The sequence below is a fragment of the Lagenorhynchus albirostris genome, chromosome 19 (assembly GCF_949774975.1).
Source record: "Lagenorhynchus albirostris chromosome 19, mLagAlb1.1, whole genome shotgun sequence".
NCBI lineage: Eukaryota > Metazoa > Chordata > Mammalia > Artiodactyla > Delphinidae > Lagenorhynchus > Lagenorhynchus albirostris.
Window position 1 is genome coordinate 8083144 of NC_083113.1, and position 26064 is coordinate 8109207.

Below are 26064 nucleotides of genomic sequence, written 5' to 3' on the forward strand. Positions count from 1 at the left end.
TGCAGTGGAAGCGCGGAGTCATAACCACAGGACTGCAAGGGAAGTCCCCTAAGAATTGTTTTACAGTTTGAAATGGCTGGGGAAAAAAGTCAAGAGAAGAAGACTTTGTGACACGTGAAACCTGTCTGACGTTCAAGCTGCTGAGTCCATAAATAAAGCAGTCTTGGTGCACAGCTGCGCCCATCGGCTTCCTGCCTTCCGTGGGCCTTTTGTGGGAGAACAGCTGAGCTGGGTCCTGGCCACAGAGATTCCCGGCGTACAAGCTTGCTGGCTCCCATCTAGATACCCACCAAATAGTCGGAGATAAAATTGTATAATCAGCCTGGGTTTGCTTTAAAACAATACGGTACGGGGAAGGGGTAGGGGTTTGATGAAACAAGGTGGGCATGAGTTGACAGCTGATGAGACTGGGTGACGGATATGCTTCTGTTCATGGTACCGCTCTCCTGTTGCTTATGTTTGATGTTTTCCCAAAAAAACAATTTAAATCTAAGTGGTCGTGGCAGTGCCGGGCACAGAGGAAGCACTGAGCAAATGGGCAGCACGGCTGAGACCCTCTAGGCAGAGCCCCTCAGGCTCTGGGTTGGGTACCCCTCTCAGGCTCTGGGTTGGGTACCCCTCTCAGGCTCCTCCCGTGTCTTGACCACAGAGACCCTGCAGAAGTACCTGAAGGTGGTGATGGCCCTCAAGTATGAGGAGAAGCCGCCCTACACCGCCCTGAGGAACAATCTGAAAGCCCTGCTTCAGGATCTGCAGGTGTCGGCCTACGACCCCTTGGACCTCCAGGTGGTACCCTAGGTGCGTTCCAGTGGGAAGAGTTTGTGAGGCTTAACCCTCTTCCCCAGCTCCCACCGCTGTTTCCACCGATGCCATTTGATGTTTATACTCCAGGGGCCAACTTCCCAGTGAGCTGCTGCCTTTTTCCACAGAATTCTTGAACCTTCCAGCCCCCGGGCATCACAAGTAGCACAAGTAGCAGGAACTCGACTCAAACTGGCTTTAAGGAAAAGGGCAATTGATTGGCCCTTGTCACTAGAATATTCCGAGGGGGAAGCTTTAGGTGTGACTGGATTCGGGGCCTGGAAGTTAGCACCGAGATGTTGTCAGTCTCTCTGTCTTTCTCTGTCCCTTTTCTCATCCCTCCATCCCTCTACCCATCCACCTGCAGTCTCTGCTTTCCTTTGGGTCACCCCCCAAAAAACCCCATCTGTCCCCCACCAAAACCCCTGGCTCTGTGTCCAGTGCCTCACCTTGCTCATGTGTGTGTGTGTGTGTGTGTGTGTGTGTGTGTGTGTGTGATGACTCTAATATTTGACTACAGTAAGCATACACATAGGGAAGTAGGGGAGCTAACGCCCAGGAACTAGAAAGGCCACACAGTACAACACGGGACGAACACATTGACAAAACATTCCACATCTTTATAAAAGGGGCTGTGTTGGTCCTTTTGCCTTTTTCGTTGTGGTTCCACTGAGCCCACGTGGCCGTTCCTTGGGATAATGGGGAAGGGCAATTCATACCGTTTGGTTCCTTCCCCCACAGTCTTGCAGCTCCTCGATGGTGGAGATGAAGGATGCTCTTTATAACGCCAGTGGCTGGGTGTTTGCTTGCTTTGCCAGGGTTTTGTTTTCCAGACAAAACACCTTGAACACCCGTGTGCACACAGGCCTGAGGATGGATTTCTTTTGAAGGAGATAAGCAGATTGCTCTTCCCCGGGGGCTGTACTCACTCATTTACACTCCCCTTAGCACTGAGTGAGAGCGTACGGGAATCTGTGGAAGGTCAAAATTATAAACTCAGTTCCCTTGACGGTTCATTTTGGTGAGGCAGCATGGATGGGTTCTGAGGAGCAGCTTCCCCAAGGCCCTCCCCTGTCCGCGGGGTTGTCATTTCTCTCACATGTCTGTCTGGATTCAAAGCTCAGTGTCTGTCCAACTCAGCGGTTCTCAGACAGAGGCAGTGTTCCCCCGGGGGCCATTTGGCAGTGTCTGGAGACGTTTTTGGTGCTCACGCCTGAGGAGAGGTGCTGCTGGCATCTCAGGGGTCGAGGCCGGGGATGCTGCTTCCTGTTGTGCGACACACAGGCCGCCCCGCTATCAGCAGCGCCATGGCCGAAGAAGCAGGCCCGCGTGCGTCTCGAGGAGCATCCTTGTGGGTGGCAGCCTGTCTCCCACAGTGTGGTCTTCTCTTGCCACCTTGACGACAGGTGCTTCTTCAGCCCTGCAACCCTTACTCACATCCCAGAGCTGAAACCACGAGGTAACACGTGTGTCCGGCTCTTCACACAGTGCCTGGGTGCAGAGCGCTCCAAAGATGCCAGGTTGTTTGTTTGTTCAGTAACCTAGCAGGCTCCCTGCCTTAATCACAGACACTCTCCAAAAGTGAAGGCGTGACCTCCACCCAGCTTGCCACCCTCCCGGTCTCTGTCCCCCCAACCCCCAGCTGTCCTGAGAGACCTCTGGGTCCTCCCACACCCCTCTCTGCCCCCAGCCCTGTCCCTGCAGGCGGCTGCTAAGTCTCTTCTAGCCCTCTCCTCCAGGGCTGTGCCTCTGCCCGGACCCCCCAGAGTTTGGTCACCTGCTGGCGGTGAGCTCCGGGAGGGCCGGGTCACGTCTGTTTCTGCATCTCTGTGCTTCCCACTCACATCACTGGCCTGGCTCATAAATATTCCACCCATATTTACCAAGTGGGTGAGTCCAGCCTTCCCGTCAGTGCTGGCCTGTCTTACAGTACCTCCCTGTCCCCCACCCCCAGTACCATGGAAATTTAAAAGCTAAAGACCGAACGGCCCCTTTCAGGATCACTACAGCTCACTCTCTGGGGACCACTTACTCACTGCCAAGTTTGTCCCTTGGTTAGGAACTTAATGAAGAGATGCTCCTTAAGGAGCCCGGGGACTTTGGAGTAACTTGAGGATCATCTTGCCTCTGCCTTGGCCCGAGCGCCCAACCACCCCTCAGATTCTAGGCCAGGCCAAGCTCAATCCTACCTCAGGACCTTTGCACTTGCCATTTGCATGGTCTGTGACGATTTTCCTCTTCTTTTTTAATTAATTAATTTATTTATTATTTTTGGCTGCGTTGGGGCTTCGTTGCTGTGCGCGTTCTCTAGTTGCGATGAGCGGGGGCTGCTCTTCCTTGCGGTGTGCGGGCTTCTCATTGCGGTGACTTCTCTTGTTGCGGAGCACGGGCTCTAGGCTCACGGGCTTCAGTAGTTGTGGCTCACAGGCTCAGTTGTGGCACGCGGGCTGTAGAGCGCAGGCTTCAGTAGTTGTGGCACACGGGCTCAGTAGTTGTGTTGCGGACTGTAGAGCGCAGGCTCAGTAGTTGTGGTGCACGGGCTTAGTTGCTCCGCAGCATGTGGGATCTTCCGAGACCAGCGCTCAAACCCGTGTCCCCTGCACTGGCAGGTGGATTCTTAACCACTGCGCCACCAGGGAAGCCCCTCCCCTTCGGTTTGCATGACCGGCTCCTTCTCATCACTGCCTCTCAGATCCCGAGGCCTCCCCTTGTCGCCTTCTGGAGGGAAACATGTGTTTAATCTGTCGTGTCTCCACGCTTCTCCTCCAGATTGTAAGCCCAGCAAAGTCTTCTTGTTCCTCTTGTTCGTGGTGGTATCTCGCATCCCTAGAAAGTAGAAAGCCCCTATCACACAGTAGGGGCTTAAAGGGTGCTCTTTGAATGAATGACACTGACAGCCATTTTTATCGTCTTCTAGAACTTTCAGCCTGCAGTTTGAAATAGAAAAAAAAAGAAGATATGTGACTCAAGGACTGCTATAGAATCACAGACAAGCTTCTAGAAAGATCCCTCGAATGTGCATTCCTGCCACTTCTTTAGATCATCCGTCTAGATCAGCCTCAGGGAACCCGGCAATTAGGCTCAGATACTGTGAACTCCCTCCTTTGACCATCCCTCCCTTCAGCCATTGTCTCCCACCAGCCACTGGCGTTTTGGACCGAGAAGACCCCCAGTTCACAGACAGGGGTTGGGCTGGTCCTCTCAGTAAGGACGCTGCCATTGGCACCACTATGCTGTAGCAATAAATGGTTTCATTGGAGCTTGGAGGGTTGAGTGTCTGCAAAAGAAGTTCCTTTCGGAAAACTTTAGCTCATTTTTTTTTCTCCCACCCACCCATCCCTTCAAGCTTTCACCCAGCCATCTACTCTTTCATACATCTATTCACACTTTCAGGCAGACACTCATCCATCCATTCTTTCACTTATCTATCCATCCCTCCATCCATCCCTCCATCCATCCCTCCATCCATCCCTCCATATATCCCTCCATATACTTGTCCATCCATCCCTCCATCCACTCACCCTTTCATCCATCCATTCATTTACTACTCATTCTCCCATCCACTTACCCTTCTTCTCTTCCATACATTCACCCTTCCTTTCATTCGAGAAGTATTCAGCAGGCGTTTCTTGAGCACATGCTGTATGACATGCATCATGCTGCACAGAGGATCCCGATGAACCAAACACACCTGCCAAGGTCCTTGAGCTGACGGAGCCTACAGTCAGGCGGGAGGGGACGGTGTTCAAGGACACGACTTCACGTGGTGATTGGCACTCTGAAGACAAAGCTCGGGCTGTGATGGCGAGGGAGAGGCCTCGGGACAGGAGGGCGCCTTTGGGGGGAGCCTGGACTCAGAGGGACCAGGGAGGAAGCTGTGGGAGGGTAGTTAGAGGAAAGGAGGGCCTGGGGAGAGACGTCAAAGGCAGGCTGGCCGGCAGCACGTGGCCAATGATTAGACTGGGAGAGGCTAAGGAGGAGGAGGGGATAAACCCGCGTCCCCGAATTGGACCTTGGATATCTTACACCATCCACCCTGCTTTGAGATGGGGAGAATCAGAGGCCGGATGGGGGAAGAAACTGCTCTGAGACGCCCTGATTCTCTCCCTGCTCAGGAGAGGAAAGGAGATTGGCAGACTGATGATCGTTTCCTGGCTGAAAGGAAGTGTGTATAATCCTTTCCAGAAGGAGGTAGTCCTTAAGGAGAGAGAAAACCCATCAGAAAATCTCCTACTTACAGCCCCTCTGTGTTGAGGAGTCCACAAAAGAAGAGGGACGTCAGCCACCCTTCAGGGCCCCAGATCAGGCAAGAGGGACGGTCATAGTCAACACCTGCCCCTCCCGTCATCCTGCCCTCGGTGCACTTGGCCAGTTCAGCATCAAAGTCCGGCAGGCCCCTGTCCTCCGCCCTTCTCTCTGAGCGAGCAAAGGCAGCGAGACCCAGCGCTGCTCAGACAATGGGAGAGTCCCCCGTCCGTCCTGGCGGAGCAGCGAGAACGTGGGCAGTTTCCCTCCCTGTCAATGAGCCCGCTTTGATCTGTCTCCAGAGCCCAGGTTTTGGTAGCTCATCCCCCAACCTCTGAAAGAGGAGGGTGTGGTCATCGGCATTAGATGAGAATCACAGGGCCCAGGGGAGTGGAAGTGACTCACAGGCCACCATGTGGCCGACAGTGGCTGGAACCTGTCCTCTGTCCCCTCCATCCCACCTCTACCCCAAAATGAAACCCTGGCTCAAGGTTAATGAGACATTTGTGGTGCTGGGGGTGTGCGTTTTAAAATAATTTTTACTGCAGGGCACCTCTGAGCCTTCAGTAAACTCAAGTTGTTACCGGAAGGGGTCCCCTTCCAGGGCCCGAGAGTGAGGTCTAACACTCAGAAATGAATTGTCCAAGGAGACACGTGTGCTGACAAAGCAAGAGATTTTCCTGGGAAGGGGCGCCCCGGCGGAGAGCAGCAGGGTAAGGGACCCCAGGAGAACGGCTCTGCCACGTGGCTCGCGGTCTCAAGGTTTATGGTGATGGGGTTAGTTTCCGGGTTGTTTCTGGCCAAGCATCTTGCTTGTGCCCATATTTGGGCAGGGTCCTTCCTGGTGGTGCACGCATCTCTCCGCCAAGATGGATTCTAGCATGAGGATTTGTGGGAGGTTGGCGGGACATATTACCGACTGGCGTCTCCTCCCTCGTTTTGGCCCCTCCTGAATTCTCCCGCAAGCACCGTGTTGTTTATCAGGACTTCCTGTCACGAGACAACTCATGCAAGCGGTTATTATCGTGCTTGGCAAAGGCGGGCAGTTTCGGTCAGTGGTTCCCTAACAAAGTGTGGGGTTTCATCTCCAAGAGGGGCCGCCCAGTAGGCAGCTGGGAAGGACAAATCACTTCCCTTCCCTTGTGAAATATTTTTCTTATGAAAAAGGATTGCTTCTAAGGCTATTGCAAGTAAAATTCCTTCCGGATGAGACCTCAGAAACGATAGCAAATGTTTGCAGAGACTTCCTTATGGATGTTAAAATTCAGCTGAGTACCTTTTACAGATCTAATTGGCTCTGTTCAGTGATTCCTGAACTGAGCAGCATCCTGTCGAGCAGATAGAACAGATGTTGAAAGACTTTTTAGAGGCAGAAGGAAGCAGGAACAAGAAAGTTCTGCTGGGCTTCCCTGGTGGCGCAGTGGTTGAGAGTCCGCCTGCTGATGCAGGGGACGCAGGTTCGTGCCCCGGTCTGGGAGGATCCCACGTGCTGCGGAGCAGCTGGGCCCGTGGGCCGTGGCCGCTGAACATGCGCGTCCGGAGCCTGTGCTCTGCGGCGGGAGAGGCCGCAGCAGTGAGAGGCCCGCGTACCGCACAAAAAAGAAAGAAAGAAAGTTCTACTAGGCAAAAAAAGCAGGTTGCTTATTGCAAACTTGCTTTTCTTCAGGGGACTGCAGGGGTCTGTCAGGCACATTGCTTAACTAATTCTGATCAGATGATTCCTGATTGATGGTTTAAGATGCCATTTCTGGAAGAGCCAACACTGTCATGGAGTCTCTGTTTGGTGATGTGGGGCTTAGCATAAGCAACTCCATTTTGGGCCTGTTGTCTTATTTTTAACACCCAGTTGGAAGTTAATGGGGAAATTTTTACTGCTTTGGTGGAGAGTATACAAATGCAAATTATGTTGGGTGTTTGTGAAATGTTTTACACCTACGTTGTGAAACGTAGATGATATATTTTTTAAACTGAATTGCTATTAGTTTATTTTTTAAATTTATTTTATTTATTTTTGGCTGCGTTGGGTCTTCGTTGCTGGGTGGGCTTTCTCTAGTTGCAGCGACTACTGAGCCCGCGTGCTGCAACTACTGAAGCCCCCGCGCCTAGAGCCCATGCTCCGCAACAAGAGGAGCCACTGCAATGAGAAGCCCGCGCACCACAATGAAGAGTAGCCCCCGCTCGCCGCAACTAAATAAAGCCTGTGCACAGCAACAAAGACCCAGTGCAGCCAAAAATAATAAATAAATAAATAAATAAAATTTATAGAAGAAGATAATGATAATCCATGGGAATTCCCTGGCAGTCCAGTGGTTAGGAATCGGTGCTTTCACTGTTGAGAGTGCGGGTTCAATCCCTGGTTGGGAAACTAAGATCCCACAAGCCACACGGCACGGCCAAAATAAAAATAAAAATAATAAAATAATCCATGGGGGGAAGCATGTTTCATTGCTTACTTATAATTTCCAGGGTTTGTTTAGCCGTAGAATTATGCAAATTAAAAGAACAGAGGACTTCCCTGGTGGCGCAGCGGTTAAGAATCCGCCTGCCAATGCAGGGGACACGGGTTCGAGCCCTGGCCCAGGAAGATCCCACATGCGGCGAAGCAACTAAGCCCGTGCACCACAACTACTGAGCCTGTGCTCTAGAGCACGCAAGCCAAAACTACTGAGCCCGCATGCCACAACTACTGAAGCCTGCGCGTATAGAGCCCGTGCTCCGCAACAGGAGAAGCTACCGCAATGAGAAGCCCACACACCGCAACGAGGAGTAGCCCCCGCTCGTCGCAACTAGAGAACGCGCACAGCAACGAAGACCCAACGCAGCCAAAAATAAATATATAAAAAGAACAGAAAACAATGTTAAGTGCTCTGTTGTTTAAAGAATTGATGGAAAATTTCTTTAAGTGTCAAGCCTATTCTTAAAAGAGACATGACTTAGAACAGGAAAAGAAATTCTTTTTTTTAATTTGAAGTATAGTTGATTTACAATGTTGTGTTAATTTCAGGTGTACAGCAAAGTAATTCAGTTATACATATAGATTCTTTTTCAGATTTTTTTCCCTTATTAGTTATTACAAGATAATGAATATGGTTCCCTGAGCTATGCAGTAGGTCCTTGTTGTTTATCTCTTTTATATATAGTAGTGTGTATCTGTTCATCCCAAACTCCTAATTTATCCCTCCCTGCCTCCTTTCCTCTTTGGTAACCATCTGTTTTCAACATCTGTGAGAAGAAATTCTGACTTGAAGTGGGTAATTACTGTGGCATTCCCACGATGATATTTTCAAAAAGACTTCATGTCTTGGAGAATGTGATCCTCTTACACAGATGTTACCAAATACTCTGCCAGCATGAGAGCACATGGAACCATCTTGTGTCATGTTGAGGAAGGGGGTAAAAAGTGGCAACCATGCTCTTGTTTTGTCGGTAGACACCATTTTTAAAGGTCATTGATCAAGAGATGCAACATGATCCTGAAAAATGGCAAAGCAAAATCCGCTATGAAAGATGGAATTACATGCTTCAACACCTCCAATTTGAAGAACAGTCATCAGCATGAAGTTATTAACTTTATGCCCAAAACACATTCCCTATCTTGGCCCATAATGCTCTTGTTGGGCATGTTTCCTCATGAATGGAAACAATGGAAAAAATTAAATGGACACTCAATGGAAAAAAGAACAAAATCAGTTGGATGTGACCCCCGTAAAAACTATATTATAATGTAAAGGGACACAGACTGGAAGTGCAAGGAATTTTATAAGCAGATTCTGCAAAACCAGAAACTTAAGGAGAACCAAAATAGCAAGGACACAAAATTCAAGAGGTACCCTTGAATCATTGATTTCAGGTAATCAGTGAATGATTTTTTTTGTCTGAGAAAATACACAAATTGAGTTTCCAGGAAGCAGGCTCAGAGAGAGGCCAGTATGCAATGTGTCGGGAGGAGGAAGTGCCCCAGGGGTGGGTCGCTGTGGAGGGGAGGGGGAGGGGCAGCTGGGGCGGAGGGATGCGATGCAGCCCAACGACAGCCTCAGCCAGAGTCTTTGGGGAGCTCTGGTCGGGGGAGGTCTCCAGAGCTGGGGGTCGTCATTTATGGATCTTGATCTCAGCATATTCGGTGGTGCTGGCGGCCTCCTGGTCCCGAGGCTCCCAGGGCCTCAGCATGTAGAAACTGAGGGAGGCGTAATGGAGCTCCCGTTCCACCCCAGAAGTGGGGGCGGCCACCACTGGTAGGGGGAGGTCCCGGGGGCTGCCTGGAGGACACTCATGCCGGTAACCCTGAGTGGAGGGAAAGAAGGGGGTCATATTAGGATAACAGGGCTGGAAGAGAGCAAGTGGGGTCCATAAGTAAACCTGAAAACTGAACATTCAGTCTTTCATCTATTCATTCCAGACATTGGCTGAGGCCCCCATTCATTCATTCATTCATTCATTCATTCAACAAATGCTTGAGAGTAATAATGCCTGGCCCTTAGTAATTAGTTGCCAGTCTCCTGGATTCCTCACAACAGTCTACTTGGGAGACACTATTATCCCCATTTATCAGGTGGAGAAATCGAAGCTAAGTAAATATCCCCAAATCACACATTTAGTCATTGGTAAGGCCAAGATTTATGCTAGATCTTTCTGACTCCAGTGCTGCCTTATGGAAGAGCTCCCCTGGTGCCAGGCTCTGAATATTCAGTGAGGAACAAAGAAGACACCATTCCTGACCTCCTGCAACTTGCTGGGGTGGGGGTGGGGGTGGGGGGATGGCGGGGAGCAGGCATTAAAGCAGTAGTCAATTATATTACTATATAATTGCAAATTAAGATGGGACAAAAATGGGATAGATGGTGTGAGGACAGGGATTTGCTCAGACCTGGATGGCCCTTCAGGGACCACTCAGCATTTCAGAGGTTCAGGCAAACACAATCACCCAATTGCATTATGAACCCTAAAATCAAAGGATCTTGTTGTGTCAGAAAGGGTTAACTTGCCCAAAGAAAATGTGACCCTTTGGCCCAGCACCTGGGAGGGAACCTCTAAGCCCTTGAAATATCCTGACTGATTAGAGTGTCTTTGTTCACCCGGGTCTTGGCCCACACTAGATGGTGTAACAATGTGACAGATGGTGGGGGCCTTGGGTCCCACAGTATCACACCTCTGCAGACACTGGACACTAAGCCATGTGGGCAGTCAGCCATGCCAACGTAACCAACTCCCAATAAAAATGCTGGGTATGGGAGAATTTCTTGGCCGTCCAGTGGTTAGGCCGCCTTATTTCCACTGCAGGGACATGAGTTTGATGCCTGGTCGGGGAACTGAGATCCCACAAGCTGCTCAGTGTGGCCAAAAAAAAGAAAAAAAGAAAAAACACTCTGGATGTGAAGGCTCAGGTGTGCTTCCCTGTCTGGCAATAGCCCATACATGTTATCACACATCATTGCTGGGAGAATTAAGCACTTTCTGCACAATTCCACTTGAAAGTGGCAACTGGGTACTCATGCCTGGTCTCCCCCGGACTCTGCCCCATGTGCCTTTTCCCTTAGCTGATTTTAATCTCTATCCTTGTCCTATGATATACTGTAACCATGAGTATAAAAGCTTTCAGTGAGTTTTGTGAGTCCTTCTGGTGAGTTATTGAAATTGAGCTTGTCTTGGGGACCCCCAAACTTGATAGTAGATAATAATTATTTTGGGGAGAGCCTTGTGGCATCCTGTCTTGGGGAGGTGAGGTAGGAAGTGGGGGGAAAGTGGGTCAGCGGTCCAGAGAGAAAGGAGGAGGTGGGGGTAGGGAGGGCCCAGTTGGAACTGAGTACAATCAGTAAGATGGCTGGGTGGTCCTTGGCTCTGAGAGAGGAGACAGAGAGCAGAGGGAAGGGTGACTCCCAGGTCACTGGGCTGGGTGACTGTGTTGATAGGGTCCAAGAGGAAAAGCCTGTGTGGGTCATGATGAGCGTCTAAGTCATCAAGAGGACTGCAGCCATGGCCATGCTGGGGAGATAGCCAGATGGAATCCCGAGGGACAGAGCGCCCGTCACTCACCTGGGAGGTGGGACCCAGCATGGAGGGCGCATCCTTCTCACCGGGGGCCTTCCTGAAGGTCTTCACTCTGAAAGGGGAAGCCAGGACCTTTCAGCAGCCCAGCTGGCTCAGAGCTTGGAGGGCGACTACTGTCCTCCCTGCTTAAGAGGCTAGAAGGGCTGGGACTTCCCTGGCAGCCCAGTGGTTAAGACTTCAAGCTTCCACTGCAGGGGGCATGGGTTCGATCCCTGGTCAGGGAACTAAGATCCCAAGTGCCACACGGTGTGGCCCAAAAATAAGAAAAATTTTTTTAAAAAAACAAAAAAAGAGGCTAGAAGGGCTGACCGAGGCCAGGGGGTAGGGGGTGCGCCTCACCTTATTGACCTTCATAATGAGAACGGGCACCCTTCATGGATGGCTGGGATGGAGGGGTGGGGACAGACCCTGCTCTGATTCCCTGACTCAAGGCCCAGTTCTCCAAAACCCCGCACCACCCAGATTCCTCCAGGGGAAGCTGCCTGGGACTCCAGGGCTCAGACCCCTTCCCACCCCCTGCACTTGCCTCCCTCCCCCAAGAGATGACACTCACGTGAAGAAGATGAGGCAGGAACAGAGACTGAGCAGGCCAGCGATGCCAGCTCCTCCGACGGCCCCCAGAACGAATTCTCCTCCAAGCTTGGGCTTCCCTGCAGATGATCGGGGTGTAGGGAGACTCCCCTCCAAGCCCCAGGACCCTCGTGCCCCTTCCTCCCACAGAATTTGAGCTCTCCTCTTCTGCAGCCCCCAACCAGCCAAAGAACAGAACTCTGCTCCCACCCCTGTCTCTCATCCCCTCCCGTCCAGGCCCCTCTCCCCACAAGCTCCATCTGCAAAGGATGGAGACTCCTTTCCCCCTAAGCCTCTGCCCTCAACAGGCCCCCTGACCTGGCAGCAGCAGGACAGTGGCGCTCTGGGCCCCGTGGACGTTCTGGGCCTCGCAGCCGAGTCTGAGGCCAGAGCTGAGCCCCTCGCGGAGGCTCAGGGAGCTGTTGGCCCAGGGCCCAGCCGAGTTGGAGGTGACCTTGAAGGAGGCGTTGCTGAAATTCCCCTCCAGCAGCCCCTCCCCCAGCCGCCAGCGCAGGGAGGGGGCCGGCTGGGCTCGGGAGGAACAGTCGCAGTGCAGACCCTCCTCCTCCTGGGAGCAAGAGGGTCCCAGCAGCTGCGGGGCGTCTGTGGGGAAGGAGAAGTATCAGCGTGCCCCTCCCCTCCCCCGGACCTGAGTGTCCTCTCCCTGGGTGTTCTCCCTCCTCCCAGCTCACTCTGCACGGAGAGACGCACGGAGGTCCGCAGGGAGCCCTGAGGATGCTGAGCTAGGCAGGTGAATTCGCCTTCATGGCCCGACACCACCCGGGGCACCTGCAGGACCCCGGGGTTCGAGGGATGTGAGGGGCTCAGGGTCCGGCTCCCCCGGGACCAGCTCAGTGTGGCTGGGGGGTTGCTGTCGGTGACACAGGCCAGGCGCAGAGATTCTCCTTCCAGGACAGGAAGAGATGAGCCGTTCCCCAGGTAATTCAGCTCTGGAGAGAGAGAGACAGAGACAAAGACAGAGACAGACACAGAGAAAGACAGACAGAGAGAAAGAGAGAGCTGAGCCCAGGCTATGAAGCCCTGTTTCTATGTCTCTCTCCTTTCTACTTTTTTTTTTTAAGTTGGGAAGGAATCCCACAAGTAGTTTTTTAAGCAGCTTTATTGAGATATAATTCACATACCATGCAACTCCATTTACATATCACCTAAAAGTCAGGCGATAACTATCACCGCAATCAATTTTAGAACATTTTCATGACCCCCTACAACACTCTGCACCCCTTAGCCACCACCCGCAATCCTCCCATCACCCCAGCCCTACGCAGCCACTAATTTCTGTCTCTATGGATTTGTCTCTTCCAGCCATGGCGTGTAAATATCCAGCTTCTTCCCCTCAGCATGATGTTTCCAAGGTTCATCTACGTGTATCAGTGCCTCATTCCTTTTCATGGCTGAATCTCATCCATTGTCCGAATAGACCATGTTTTGTTCATCTGTCCATCTGTGGATGGACACGGGTTGCCCCTTAACTTCTCTGAGGCATTTGCCCTCATCCACGTTTCTCTCCTTCCTTCCTGAACTGCTCACCATTAGCCGTTCAAGTATCCAAAATTCAAGTCCCAGATCCTTCAAGGCTCTTCAGGACCTGGTCTCTACCTCCTCACCTCCTTTGCCCCGGTTATCTCAGGATAAATAGGGCGTTCACATCTCGCATTCTAAAATTCACAGAGGAAGGAAGGGGTGTCCAGAATGAAGTCCCTCCCACACTGACTCCCCAAGTGACAAATTCCTCTTGTCCCAGGCAACATGTGGCCACTCCAGAGCTATTCTGTCATAGCCTCATCTAGTGGCATCGATAATAGACATCCCTGAGGGACCTCCCTGGTGGTCCAGAGGTTAAGACTCCGTGCTCCCAAGGCAGGGGGCCCAGGTTTGATCCGTGGTCAGGGAACTAGAGCCTGCATGCCATGACTAAAAAAAAAAAAAAAAAGATCCTGCATGCCACAGCTAAGACCCAGCACAGCCAAATTAATTAATTAATTTAAAAATTATATATATATACATCCCTGAGGCCCCACAATTATGCTCCTGGTCCTAAAACTTATAATCTCATAACTCAGAGTAGGGACTGTGACCCAGTAGATCAGCACCCTTCAGGAGCTGGTTAGAAATGCAGATTTGCAGGCCTTGCTGGGCCTCCAGAGTAAGAATCTTCATTGTCACAAGATCGTTGAGAAATGTGTGTGCTCAATCAAGCTTTAGAAGTATTGCCCCAAAGAAAGGCTATTCTGTTCGCCCAGGAAGTGGGGAATGTTTGAAGGGACATTCCCAGGAAAACTAAAATCAGTGAACTCAAACGCTTGTCAAAAGTAGAATGGATAGGGCTTCCCTGGTGGCACAGTGGTTGAGAGTCCGCCTGCCGATGCAGGGGACACGGGTTCGTACCCCGGTCCGGGAAGATCCCACATGCCGCGGAGCAGCTGGGCCCGTGGGCCATGGCCGCTGAGCCTGCGCGTCCAGAGCCTGTGCTCTGCAATGGGAGAGGCCACAACAGTGAGAGGCCCGCGTACCGCAAAAAAAAAAAAAAAGTAGAATGGAAAAGAGAAAAACAAAAACAAAAATGGAATGGAAAACTAAGTTCTGCAGTGGAATGGTCTGTCGACAAGGAGACATGGTCATTACAGCTCCAAGCACTGCGGGTGAAAGTCAAGATCATGAGATGTGGCCACACCAAAGTCAAGGCAGCTCTGCCACAGAAAATCCACTCCCAGGTACAGACTCAAAAGAATTGACATCAGGGACTCAAACAGTTACTTGTCCAGGAATGTTCAGAGAAGCACCATTCACAACGGCCACAAGGTAGAAACAACCCAAATGCCCATCAGCAGATGGATGGAGAAACAGATGGTGGTCCATCCACACAGTGGAATATTATTCAGCCGTAAAAAAGGAGGGAAGTTCTGATCAATGCTACAATGTGGACGAACCTTGAAAACATCACATTAAGTGAAAGAAGCCAGACACAAAAGTCCACATATGGTATAATTCCATTTCTGTAAATGTCCAGAATTCATAGCAAATTCACAGAGACAGAAAGTAGATGAGTAGTTGCCTGGGGCTGGAGAGAGGGGAGAAGAGGACTTGAGTACTTAACAGGTACAGGGCTTTCTTTCTGGGTGATGGGAAAGTTTTGGTATTAGGTTGGCTGGGTAGTTGCACCACATTGTGAATGTCTTAATGTGGACAGTGGTTAAGAATCCGCCTGCCAATGCAGGGGACACGGGTTCAAGCCCTGGTCCAGGAAGATCCCAAGTACCATGGAGCAACTAAGCCCATGCACCGCAACTAGCAAGCCTGCGCTCTAGAGCACGCCAGCCACAATTACTGAGCCCACGTGCCACAACTACTGAAGCCCGCGCGCCTAGAGCCCGTGCTCCGCAGCAAGAGAAGCCCGCGCACCGAGACGAAGAGCAGGCCCCTCTCGCCACAACTAGAGACAGCCCGCGTGCAGCAGCAAAGACCCAAGGCAGCCAAAAATAAAGAAATACATATTTTTTAAATAAATAAAGTAAAATGAAATCAATAAAAAGAAGAATCACACAAAATTCAGTGTAGTGGCTTTCTCCGAGGCCAGAAGGGAGGGGCTAAAATCGGGTGCTCCAAAGGTGGAGATGATCTTCTAGTTCTTACCCAGGGTGGTAAGTACCACCCGGGTCTTCCTTTTTTTTTTTTTTTTTTTGTGGTACACGGTCCTCTCACTGCTGTGGCCTCTCCCGTTGCGGAGCACAGGCTCCAGATGCGCAGACTCAGCGGCCATGGCTCACGGGCCCAGCCGCTCCGCGGCATGTGGGATCTTCCCAGATCGGGGCACGAACCCGTGTCCACTGCATCGGCAGGCGGACTCTCAACCACTGCGCCACCAGGGAAGCCCCGGGTCTTCCTTTTATGGTGTTTCCTCATAATTTGCATATGTTTGACAAATCATCTTTGCACGAAATGAATAGTAAATAAAAAACAATCTGTCTAGGAGTGAATGGGGGCTCTCCCGTCTCTCCCATCCCCACTGTATCCCCACGACCCTCCCTTCCTACCTGTGCCATTTCCTCGGGAGATGCTGATGGTCAGGTTCTGGGGGGCGTCTAGGGCAGAGAGACGCAGTGAGGAAGAGAGTCAGAGCTGACCCTTCCGCGCCCCCCACGCCCCAGGAGGCACAGAACTGGAAGCACAGCAGAACAGGGCCTACATCCTTCCGGCAGACCCTCCCAGCCCCTGGCCTGCGGGTCACCGGCGCCGATTCCCCGCCCCGGGAGCACCCCGCCATCCTGATTCCGCGCTCACAGGACACGTTGAGCATGACGGTCCTCTCCGTGCTCACGCCAGCCCTGTGGAAGGTCACCCGGCAGGTGAGGTTGGTGCCGTGGTCCTGCGGGCCGGGGGTGAGCAGGATCTCCGAGGAGTTATAGGCCCCCTTCGAGTCCAGTCCCGGGGGGCGGAGGGCAGCCCCGGTCCAGGAGATGGTGGGCGGCATGGCCTGGTCACAGGCCCCTGGCACGGAGCACGTCATGTGGCTGCTAGAGCCGGACTCCAGGGGCTCCTTGATGTAGATATCGGGGGTCCGTGTCAGCGCTGGAGAGCAGAGAGGGAGAAGCCAGACCGCAGAGGGGACCCCTGTGTGTGCCCAGCCCTGATGTGACCATGCGCCAATGTCCCCCTTAGAGGTGGAGGGACAGGGGGGTCCGTCCTTCCCCCCCATCCCTGTTATCTGTTCCTGGGGACCCTTCCGTACCTGTCACGTTCACAATGAGCAGGTTATTTTTGTAACTATGTTTCACATCACCTCTCATCAGCTGAAAATAATAGTTTCCACTGTCCCCCTTCCGGGCGTCTGTGATGCCCAGGGAGCAGTTGTTCGCCCCAGGGTCCCCGAGGAGGTGGAATGGGATTTTTCTCTTCTTTTTTACTCCCCTGCCCGGGTTGTTTGTGGCCATGGGAAGGTCCATTTGGGATGGTCTATCCACTTTCCGGAACCATTCACCGTAAATGGGTGTAGAGTCGGTCTGGCCAAGCAAGGGATAGGAGACGGTGCAGGGCACAAGGACACACAAACCCTCCTGCACTGTCACCGATTCCTGCACTTGCAGCTGGTACCACGGATCCTGCTGCAGGGACCCTGGGGGGACACAGAGGCTCAGCTGCAGCTCCAGCCCCAGCCCTGTCCCGGCCGGGACCCTGCTCTCCCCACTATCCACGCACTCACCCTCCCGTAGCAGGGGCAGCAGCAGCAGCAGCAACCTGTCCATGTCCAAGGGGCCAGGAGTTTCCAGGACTGTCCAGTTTCTGGACCTGCCTGTCTGTCCGGGTAGGAAGCCCCAACAGGAAGCTTCTGGGGGAGAAGGGCGCAGTTACCATCCACAGATGAGTGAAAGAGGAAGCTCGGAACTGCAAATGTCTGGAAGACATCTCTTCTGACTTCTCCTTTCGTAGGTGGAAGCACCAGAGCAGAGAGAGGATACAGGGCTGCTCTAAACCCTGACCCCAGGAAGCAGCCACCCTGGGTCAGCCTAGGGGGAGGGCGGTGCCAGGAGCGGGGCTCTCCCAGGAAACAGGCGGGGAAAGGCTCCAGGTGAGGTGCTGGAAGCAGGGATTCATTCATTCATTCATTCATTCATTTGCCAGGCAAACATCTACTGCACGCAGGGGCTGCAGGCAGTGGAGGGTATGACCTCACAAATCCTGCCTCACTTTTGCGTGACCCCAAACCCAGTGCCCCCACCCAGGCTCTCCAAAGTCTACTCACCTCCCTGCCTGTCTTGGGGCCATGTATGTGTCCACACAAGGATCCCAGCTCCACAGTACGAAGTGGAACATTTGCACACGGCTTCATGCTCAGAAGGGCTTCCCGCCTGGGGTTTGATGCTCTGAGGTTGCCATCTTGAAATTCCTAATAATTTTATCTTTGAGTTTGCATTTTGTTAGTGAAGTCTAATGGATAAGGAGCGCATGCCAGGGGGATTGGAACTTTGAATCACACGCGGTCAATCCGGGGACGTCCTGGATCTGGAGACAGCTTCTGGGCCCACCCTCGCACCCCCATCCCACCACTTGGGCACAGAGAGGGTCTGGAGTGTGCTGAGTTGAGTGGGTGCCTGTGAGTGTCTGCACTGCCCATCCCCCAAGTCAAGCCCAAGGGATTGGACGTTAACTAGCAAATATAAACACTATGAACAGGGACTTCCCTGGTGGCCCAGTGGTTAAGAATCCATCTTGCGATGCAGGGGATGCCAGTTCAATCCCTGGTTGGGGAACTAAGATCCCATGTGCCATGGGGCAACTAAGCTCGTGCACTGCAACTAGAGAGCCCAAGTGCTGCAACTACAGAACCCACGCGCTCTGGAGCCCACGCCACAACGAGAGAGAAACCCGTGCACTACAACGAAAGATCCCGCACGCCACAACTAAGACCCATTGCAGCCAAAAATAAATAAATAATAAATCTATTTTAAAAATGGTTAAAATGGTAAATTTTATGTTATGGGTATTTTAAGACAATTTTTTTTAATGTTAAGAGAAAAACAAAACATGACTGATAGGGAGTCCATGGAAAAAAGGAAAAAGGTTTTTCCTGCTTTTTTTTTTTGTCAAAGGGACCTCACATTTTCATTTTGCTCAGGGGCCTGCAAAAGATTTAGGCAGCACTTGTAAGAAGCTTCCAGACTCAGACCTGCCCTAAGAGGAGAGCGTGGTCAGCACTGCGCAGAGGCTGGGTTGATGAGCATCTGTCCCTCTCCTGAGGGTCGGGACAACATAGGAATGAAGGACACATATCTGGGACCACTCTGCTGGCATTTAACCCAACTTCTCAAGTGACTGGCAATACATGTAGTAAAGAATTAACCTCATCCAAAGAGAGGCGTGGGCTTTACCCAGCTCCTGGGAGGGAATCCTAAGCCCTTGGCATGTGTGTCTCGGTGTCCACATTTCCTTTTTATTTTTTAATAAGAATACTGGTCATATCGGATTAGGCCCACCCTAATGACCTCACCTTAACTTGATCACCTGCGAAGACCCTGTTTCCAAATAAGGTCACATTCACAGGTACTGGGGGTTAGGTCTTGAACATCTTTTTTGGAGGGACACAATTCAACCCATAACAGACCCCCAGTAAAAATGCTGGACACCAAGGTTTATACTCCACAAATGCTGTCACACATCGTTGCTGGGTGTATTGGTCAGCTTTGAGTTGCCATAAGATACCACACACTGGGCAGCTTAAACAACAGAAATGTATCAACACTTTCTCACAGTTCTGGAGGCCAGAAGTCCAAGATCCAGGTGTTAGCTTGGCGAGGGTCTGCTTCCTGGCTGGCAGATAGCTGCCTTCTCACTGTGCCCTCACATGTCAGAGACAGAGAGAGGGAGAGAGAGAGAACTGTGGTGTCTCTGTGTCTCTTCCTATAAGGGCACTAATCCTATTGCATAAGGGTCCCACCCTTATGACCTCATTTAACCTTAATTACCCCCTTGTTTCTATCTCCAAATACAGTCACATTGAGGGGGTTAGGGCTTCAACATATGAATTGGGGATGGGGGGATTCAGTCCATAGCACTCGGACAATTAAGCACTGTCCACATGACTTCACTGGGAGAGACCACCGGAACCTTGTGCCTGGCCTCCCCTGGACCCTGTCCTGTGAACTTTGCAGATTTTATTTTATTCTATTCTATTCTAAATTTTTTTCTTTGGCCGTGCAGCGTGACTTACAGGATCTTTGTTCCTCCACCAGGGATGGAAGCCGGGGCCCCAGCAGTGAGAGTGCGGAATCCTAACCACTGGATGGCCAGGGAATTCCTTCCTTGGCAAATTGTAACCTGTGTCCTTTTGTTGTAACAAATCCTGAGTATAACAGTTTCTCTGAATTCTTTAAGTCCTTCCAATGAATCATCAAACTTCAGGGTGGTCTTGGGGATCCACAGAACAGTCTGTTTCCCTCCTCCTCCTCAGACCGTGGTGCAGAAAGCCACCGTTTACCTAAGTGGGGGCGACGGTGCCCACCTGCCTGGGTCTGCCCATCCTGGGGACCAGCGCTCGCCTTTTCGAGCGCCCTCTGGTGGACCTGCAGTGGTCAGCTCTCAAAGAGCCCAGAACTTGTCTAGGATGGGAAGTTGCTGACCGGGAAAGTTGCTGAGTTTATCACAAATACATAAAAAGGAAATGGGATAAATGCAGCCTGAAAAGCACAGAAAATGCACAGAGGAAATCCTCAGTTCCTCTTCATCTACAGCCAGTTTCTCACTTTACTTCCCTATCGCTTGTCTCTCAAACAGGAGGCAACATCACTTTTTTTTTTTAATATTAATTTTTTTTTATTTGGCTGTGTGGGGTCTTAGTTGTGGTACACGGATCTTCGATCTTTGTTGCAACATGTTTTTGTTTTGTTTCGTTTTTAATTGAGGCATGCAGGATCTTCGATCTTCCTTGCGACGTTTTTGTTTTGTTTTGGTTTGGTTTTAGTTGCAAGATGTGAACTCCTAGTTGAAGCATATGGGATCCAGCTTCCTGACCAGGGATCAAACCAGGGGCCCCTGCACTGGGAGTACAGAGTCTTAGCCACTGGACCAACATGGAAGTCCCTGGAGGCAACATCACTTTTAACTAAATGGTCCCAGCTGGTACCAAGGTGCCCATCCCTCCTCTTGCACTTGCTACAATGTCGTCTACAGCCCGGCCTGGACCCCATGGAGAGCAGGCCTTGGGGGCAGGCTCTGAGGAGAAGGGAAACCAGGATCTCTGTCTCTGACTCGATCGCTCTGCCTTGCCTTGGTTTGAGTCAGTTTTCCAATTTCTACAGAATTGCAAAACAGGCCCCGAAAACTTCCCTTCTTTCAAATCAAGTAGACTATTCATTGCTTTTCCAATAGATGGCCAGAAAGAATGGGGGTGGGGAGGTCAGCCACTGGTAGGATTTCTGGGAGACTCAGGACCACATGGCATGGACAGAGTGCTGAGGACCAAGCTGTCACCCAAAGTCAGGAGCACTATTCTTTCTCTTCCATGGGAGATGTCATTGCCTCTGGGCCTCCTTGGCCTGAAAACTAGGTCCAGTTGCCTGGATATAGAGCTCCACCGTTCCCGGGAGAAATAGTAGGGTGGAGAGCTTACCCCAGGACTCACAATGAATAACACCCAAATGGGTGTGTGTCAGCTTGTGTATGTGTGCAAGTGTGTTTGGGGCCCATCTCAAAATGTGCTTCAATGGCATATTGATTATTTTGCATTATAGTTACTCAAGAAACTGCCAGGACTTCCCTGGTGGTGCAGTGGTTAAGAATCTGCCTGCCAATGCAGGGGACACGGGTTCCAGCCCTGTTCCGGGAAAAATGGAGCAACTAAGCCTGTGCATCACAACTACTGAGCCTGCGCTGTACAGCCCGCGAGCCATAACTACTGAGCCCGCATACCACAACTACTGAAGCCCACGCACCTAGAGCCTGTGCTCCGCAACAAGAGAAGCCTCCGCAGTGAGAAGCCCGCGCACCACAGCAAAGAGTAGCCCCCGCTCCCCGCAACTAGAGAAAGCCCATGCGCAGCAACAAAGACCCAGCACAGCCATAAATAAATAAAAATAAATAAATAAATAGAAACGAGCAACTCAAGAGGACACTCTGACCCTCCTTTCTGCTTCCCTGAGAGCAGGACATAAATCTCTCAAGTGAAAGGTGCCCTCCCCACATCTGGAGGGAGAAGGACACCCTTATCAGCAGACCTAGGGAATTCGAGGCGAGAAGCCTGTGTGAACAAACCTCGTTACTTCTTTAATTTACTACCCCAAGGCTAAATTCTCACTAGATTCTTCACTCATTGGGCACCCAAAGCCCAAGTCTCTTTGTCCTGTCAATTCCTCACAGTTTTGTTTCTTTGCCTAAAAAGCATAAAACCTGCCCAAGTTGGCCACTTCTTAGGTCCCATTCCAGGTGGAGGGTTCCAGAAGACAGTGTATGTGATCGGCTGAATAATGGCCCCCAGAGACATCCCCGTCTTAATCCCCGGAACGTGTGAATACGTGTTACCTTGCAGGGCAAAAGACCTTTGCAGGCGTGATCACATTAAAGCTCTTGGTGGGGGGGAGGGGGGGGTGGAGAGATTCTCCAGGTGGAGCCTCGTTGTGATCACAAGTTTATAAGACAGAGGCAGAGGGAGCATGGACCACAGCAGAGGTAAATGATAGACGATGATCAAAGAGATGGTAGTGATGCCATCGCCAGAACCTGCAAGAAGCAAGAAAGAGATTCACCTTTGAGATCCTCCAGGAGGAATCAACCCTGCTGACACCTTGATTTATCTCCCTGAGACTCTGTTTGGACTTTTAGACTCCAGAACCGTAAGAGAATGCATTTGGGTTGCTTTAAGTTGAAGTGGAAGCCCTACTCCCTTGAGAGGCTCTAGAGGAGAATCCATCCCCTTGCCTCAAGGCCCCTTCCGCCATCTGCAAAGCCAATGGCGTAGCATCTTCTCTGTCTGCCTCTGCCTTCATCTGCTTTTCCATCACACGGGCTTCTCTTCTGTGTTCAAATCTCCCTCCACCTCCCTCTTAGGAGAATGCTTGTGGTTCCATTTAGGGCCAATGCAGGGAATCCGGGATAATTGCCCCATCTCAAAATGCTTAATTTAATCACATAGGCTAAGTCATTTCTGCCATAGAAATTAACATTCACAGGTTTCCAAAGATTACGAACTGGATGTCTTTGAGGGCTCTGTTCTTGCACATAAATATTGCATGATTCCTTTTATATGAAGTATTTGGACTGGGCAAAGCCACAGGGACAGAAAGCAGATGAATGGTTACCAGGAGCTGGGGGGAGAGGGGTTTTGGGGGTGATTGCTTAACGGGTCCAGGCTTCCTGTTTGGGGGTGGGGGAGGGGATGAAACAGTTCTGGAGCGAGATAGTGGTGACGGTTGCACAACACTGTGAACGTGCTAAACGCCACTGAATTATACAGTTTAAGATGGTTAAAATGGTAAATGTCATGTTATGTATGTTTTTGTTGAAGTATAGTTGATTTACAATGTTGTGTTAGTTTCAGGTATACAGCAAAGTGATTCAGTTATACATATATATCTATCCTTTATCAGATTCTTTTCCATTATAGGTTACTACAAGATATTGAATATAGTTCCCTGTGCTATACAGTAGGTCCTACTTTATATATAGTAGTGTATATCTGCTAATTACCAATTCCAAATTTATCCCTACCCTGCTTTCCCCTTTGGTAACCGTAAGTTTGTTTTCCATGTCTGTGAGTCTATTTCTGGTTTGTAAATAAGGTCATTTGTATCATTTTTTTAGATTCTACAAATAAGCGCTATCATATGATATCTTTCTTTGTCTGACTTACTTCACTTAGTATTATAATCTCTAGGTCCATCCATGTTACTGCAAATGGCATTATTTCATTCTTTTTTGTGGATGAGTAATATTCCATTGTGTGTGTGTGTGTGTATATATATATATCACATCTTCTTTACCCATTCTTCTGCCGATGGAAATTTAGGCTGCTTCCCTGTCTTGCTACTGTAAACAGTGCTGCTATATATTTTGTATTTTTAACACAATTTTTTTAAGTCCTCAGGGCCACTAATACAGAAACAGCACATTTCTGGCTATTATCAACATAGTAATTCAAACCAGCTATGAAACAGGACTGAGTCATTTACCCCCTGGTGGATTATTTTCCTAGCACTACCGTAATAAAGCACCACAAATGTGGTGCTTAAAATAACAGAAATGTATTTTCTCACAGTTCTGGAGGCTAGAAGTCCAAAATCATGGTGTTGGCAGGGCTCTCCTCTCTCCGAAGTCTCTAGGGAAGGACCCTTCCTTGCCTCTTCCAGCTTCTGGTGGCTGCTGGCAATCTCTGGCATCCCTTGGCTTGTGGATGCATCCCTGCCTCTGTCTTCACCTGGCCTTCTCCCTGCATGTCTGTCTCTGTGTTTCTTTTCTTCTTGTAAGGACATCCATTATATGGGATGAATGACCCACCCTACTGTAATGTGACCTCATCTTAACCAATTACATCTGCAATGACACTATTTCCAAACAAAGTCACATTCTGGGGCTCTGGGAAGAACATAAATGTGGAGGAGACACTATCCAACCCAGTACACTTGGTCAGATGGTATTGGGAACTCCAGGTGGAACTTGAACATGGTTGAACATTCAGGGCAAGACCACAGAGCAGCATACGTAGGTGATACAGGAATCTCGGGACCTGTTAATGTAACTGGCCTTTGCCATCTGGCCCTGTTAGATCCCTTCTCCTGAAGGAGGGTTAATGCCACGCCCAAGCTTACTTCATAATTCATCACAGCTCAGTACTGAAGAGGCAGTGTATCTCTGTAACACTTACTGACCAGCTCACATTACTTTCTCTTTATGTCCTTACTGCAATCTGGATGTCGCTCATTGTAAGAAAATGATTTATTTACTTGTCTGGCTATTCCACTGACCCAGAGACAGGGCCCCACGCTAGATTCAGCTGTGACTCCAGTACTAACTGTTGTCTAGTTGGACCCTGGGCTCCTTTGCAGTATTTCACTGGCTTTGGCAGCTCCCCGCCCCCCGCCAACTACGCCAAGGGAACTGGGTTTACTTCTACCGCAAGCACAATGCCGAGGAAAAACTCTGGTCATGGAATCAAGGTCACTGGACTCAACTCAGAGATCTCCCTAGGTGGGGAAATGTGGCTTTGGTGATTCACTCCCCTACTGTGATCCTCAGTTTTCTCTTCTGTAAAGTGGGAATTTTTAGCAATTGGTTTAACAAATACACCAGGCCCTTCAAAGTGATTTACAAATATTAACTCACTTAATGCTCAGACAGCCCTATCAAGTAGGTGCTATTAGTCCCATTTTAGAGCAGAGGAAACTGAGGCACAGAGAGGCTAAGCGAGCTGCCCAAGGTCACACAGCCGCCTGGATTCCACCCCAGGTTGTCTCGCGCCAGACTAGGCGGGGAGGCCTTCCTGTACCGGCAGGGTGGTGAATTTTAGGTCTCGTCCGTCCTCCCATACAGGGATGTGAGCTCTGGGAGGTGCACAGAGGCATTTAATGAACACTGTGGAATGAAGGGATGAGTGGATATTTTAGGATGGCCACATCCCTTCGTGACCGCCTGCACCCTCCTGCCGCTTTCTGTTCTGGGAATTCTATTCGTGGTCAGGGCTTCTAGTCCCAGTAAACCGGATCCTCGGGTCGAGAGGAGACCCCAAGGAAATCACGGGCTTGGGCTGAGTCAAGGTTGGAGGTTAACCCACTCACAGCGGGGCACAGCGCCACCTGGCGGCGGAGTCCTGCTAAGACAGAGACGCCGGGAGACCAGGAACGTTTGCTTTGGGCGTGGTTGAATCGGCAGCTTTGAAAGGGAGTTGATAGCGGGTGGGCAGTTGTCTGAAAATCAGTATTTGATACTGGGTGCTTCATAACTTTGGCTCAGGTAAATGTCAGCACTGTCACAAATAAATATGTTTTACTGTCGAGTGGAGAAGGGCAAAACCTGCCCCTTTGGCCAGGTCAGCCCTCAGGTGGAATTTCAGCCCCAATTCACAACACCTGGCTGGCCCAAGTGTCGAGACTTGAATTTAAGTAGAAATAAATACGAACATAGCAGTTCTCACGCTTTTTGGTCTCAGAGACCCCTTTGCACTCTTAAATGAATAAGAGACCCCAAAGAACTTTTGTTTGCATGGGTTATATCTATCAATATTTATAGTCCCATGTGCCAGGACTCAAACCCAGCCAGAACCCAGATTGGGCCTTGAATCCACAGTCCTTTAATTGAGATCACACACCTGGTCTCAGGACTTAATGAAGCTCAGTTTCTTGATGTCTCGCTTCAGAAAAAATTCAGTGAGAGACAAAGTGATAGGTAAGAAGTGGATTTATTTAGGAGAGAAACACACTCCACCAACAAAATGTGGGCCATCTCAGAAGGCAAGAAGCCCTGAAGTATGGGGTGGTTAGTTTTTATGGGCTGGGTAATTTCACAGGCTAATGAGTGGCAGGATTATTCCAACTATTTGGGGGAAGAGGCGGAGATTTCCAGGAATTGGGCCACTGCCCACTTTTTGGCCTTTTATGATGGTTAGCCTCTGAACTGTCATGGCGCTGGTGGGTGTGTCATTTAGCATATGCTAATGTATTAAAATGAGGCTCAAGGTCCACTGGAAGTCAAATCTTCTGCCATCTCGGACCTAGTTAGTTCTAACCAGTTTTTGTCATGTCCTATGGTTATGTCATTCTTTTAAAGGTTGTGCCCTGTCCCTTTCCTTCTTGTTTCAGTTTTAGCAATTAAAATTACAAAACTTTTAAATTGAGAATACACAAACACATATTCCATTAGCCGTCAGAGTAACGATGTCATACATCACATAACCTCTGGAAAATT

General features: G+C 50.4%; 2 protein-coding genes across 13 annotated transcripts in view; one reads left to right on the forward strand and one right to left on the reverse strand.

Moving 5' to 3' along the window:
* Nucleotides 1-26064, forward strand: part of VRK3 (VRK serine/threonine kinase 3) — a 70460-nt gene that overhangs the window by 39348 nt on the left and 5048 nt on the right. For 8 of the 12 annotated variants that reach the window (XM_060131496.1, XM_060131501.1, XM_060131493.1 and 5 more), the window contains 2 exons: nt 650-798; nt 3719-4060. The exons of 2 other annotated variants lie outside the window; for them this stretch is intronic. In XM_060131496.1, the coding sequence (XP_059987479.1) occupies nt 650-798 (149 nt within the window). In that variant the 3' untranslated portion in view covers nt 3719-4060. Of the gene's footprint in view, nt 1-649; nt 799-3718; nt 4061-19406; nt 19522-26064 lie in introns of those variants that run through there. 2 more of the 12 variants (XM_060131498.1, XM_060131504.1) reach the window with 2 other exon arrangements.
* On the reverse strand, nt 8004-17129 carry SIGLEC11 (sialic acid binding Ig like lectin 11). The gene is made up of 9 exons (XM_060131491.1): nt 16880-17129; nt 16409-16792; nt 15961-16248; nt 15714-15761; nt 12354-12611; nt 11980-12264; nt 11645-11741; nt 11077-11143; nt 8004-9327 (listed from the first exon to the last, which is right to left on the reverse strand). The coding sequence occupies exons 1-9, from the start codon at nt 16920-16922 to the stop codon at nt 9136-9138; spliced, it is 1662 nt and encodes a 553-aa protein (XP_059987474.1). The 5' UTR covers nt 16923-17129; the 3' UTR covers nt 8004-9135.

Excerpts from the sequence above, each read along its gene's own strand:
- SIGLEC11 (XM_060131491.1), bottom strand. The coding sequence starts at position 16,922 with ATGGACAGGTTGCTGCTGCTGCTGCTGCCCCTGCTACGGGAGG. Across the intron at positions 12,265-12,353 it reads CGTGCGTCTCTCCGTGCAGA|ACGCCCCGCAGCTGCTGGGA; the intron begins GTGAGCTGGGAG and ends CCTTCCCCACAG. Across the intron at positions 11,144-11,644 it reads TCCTGCCTCATCTTCTTCAC|AGTGAAGACCTTCAGGAAGG; the intron begins GTGAGTGTCATC and ends TTCCCCTTTCAG.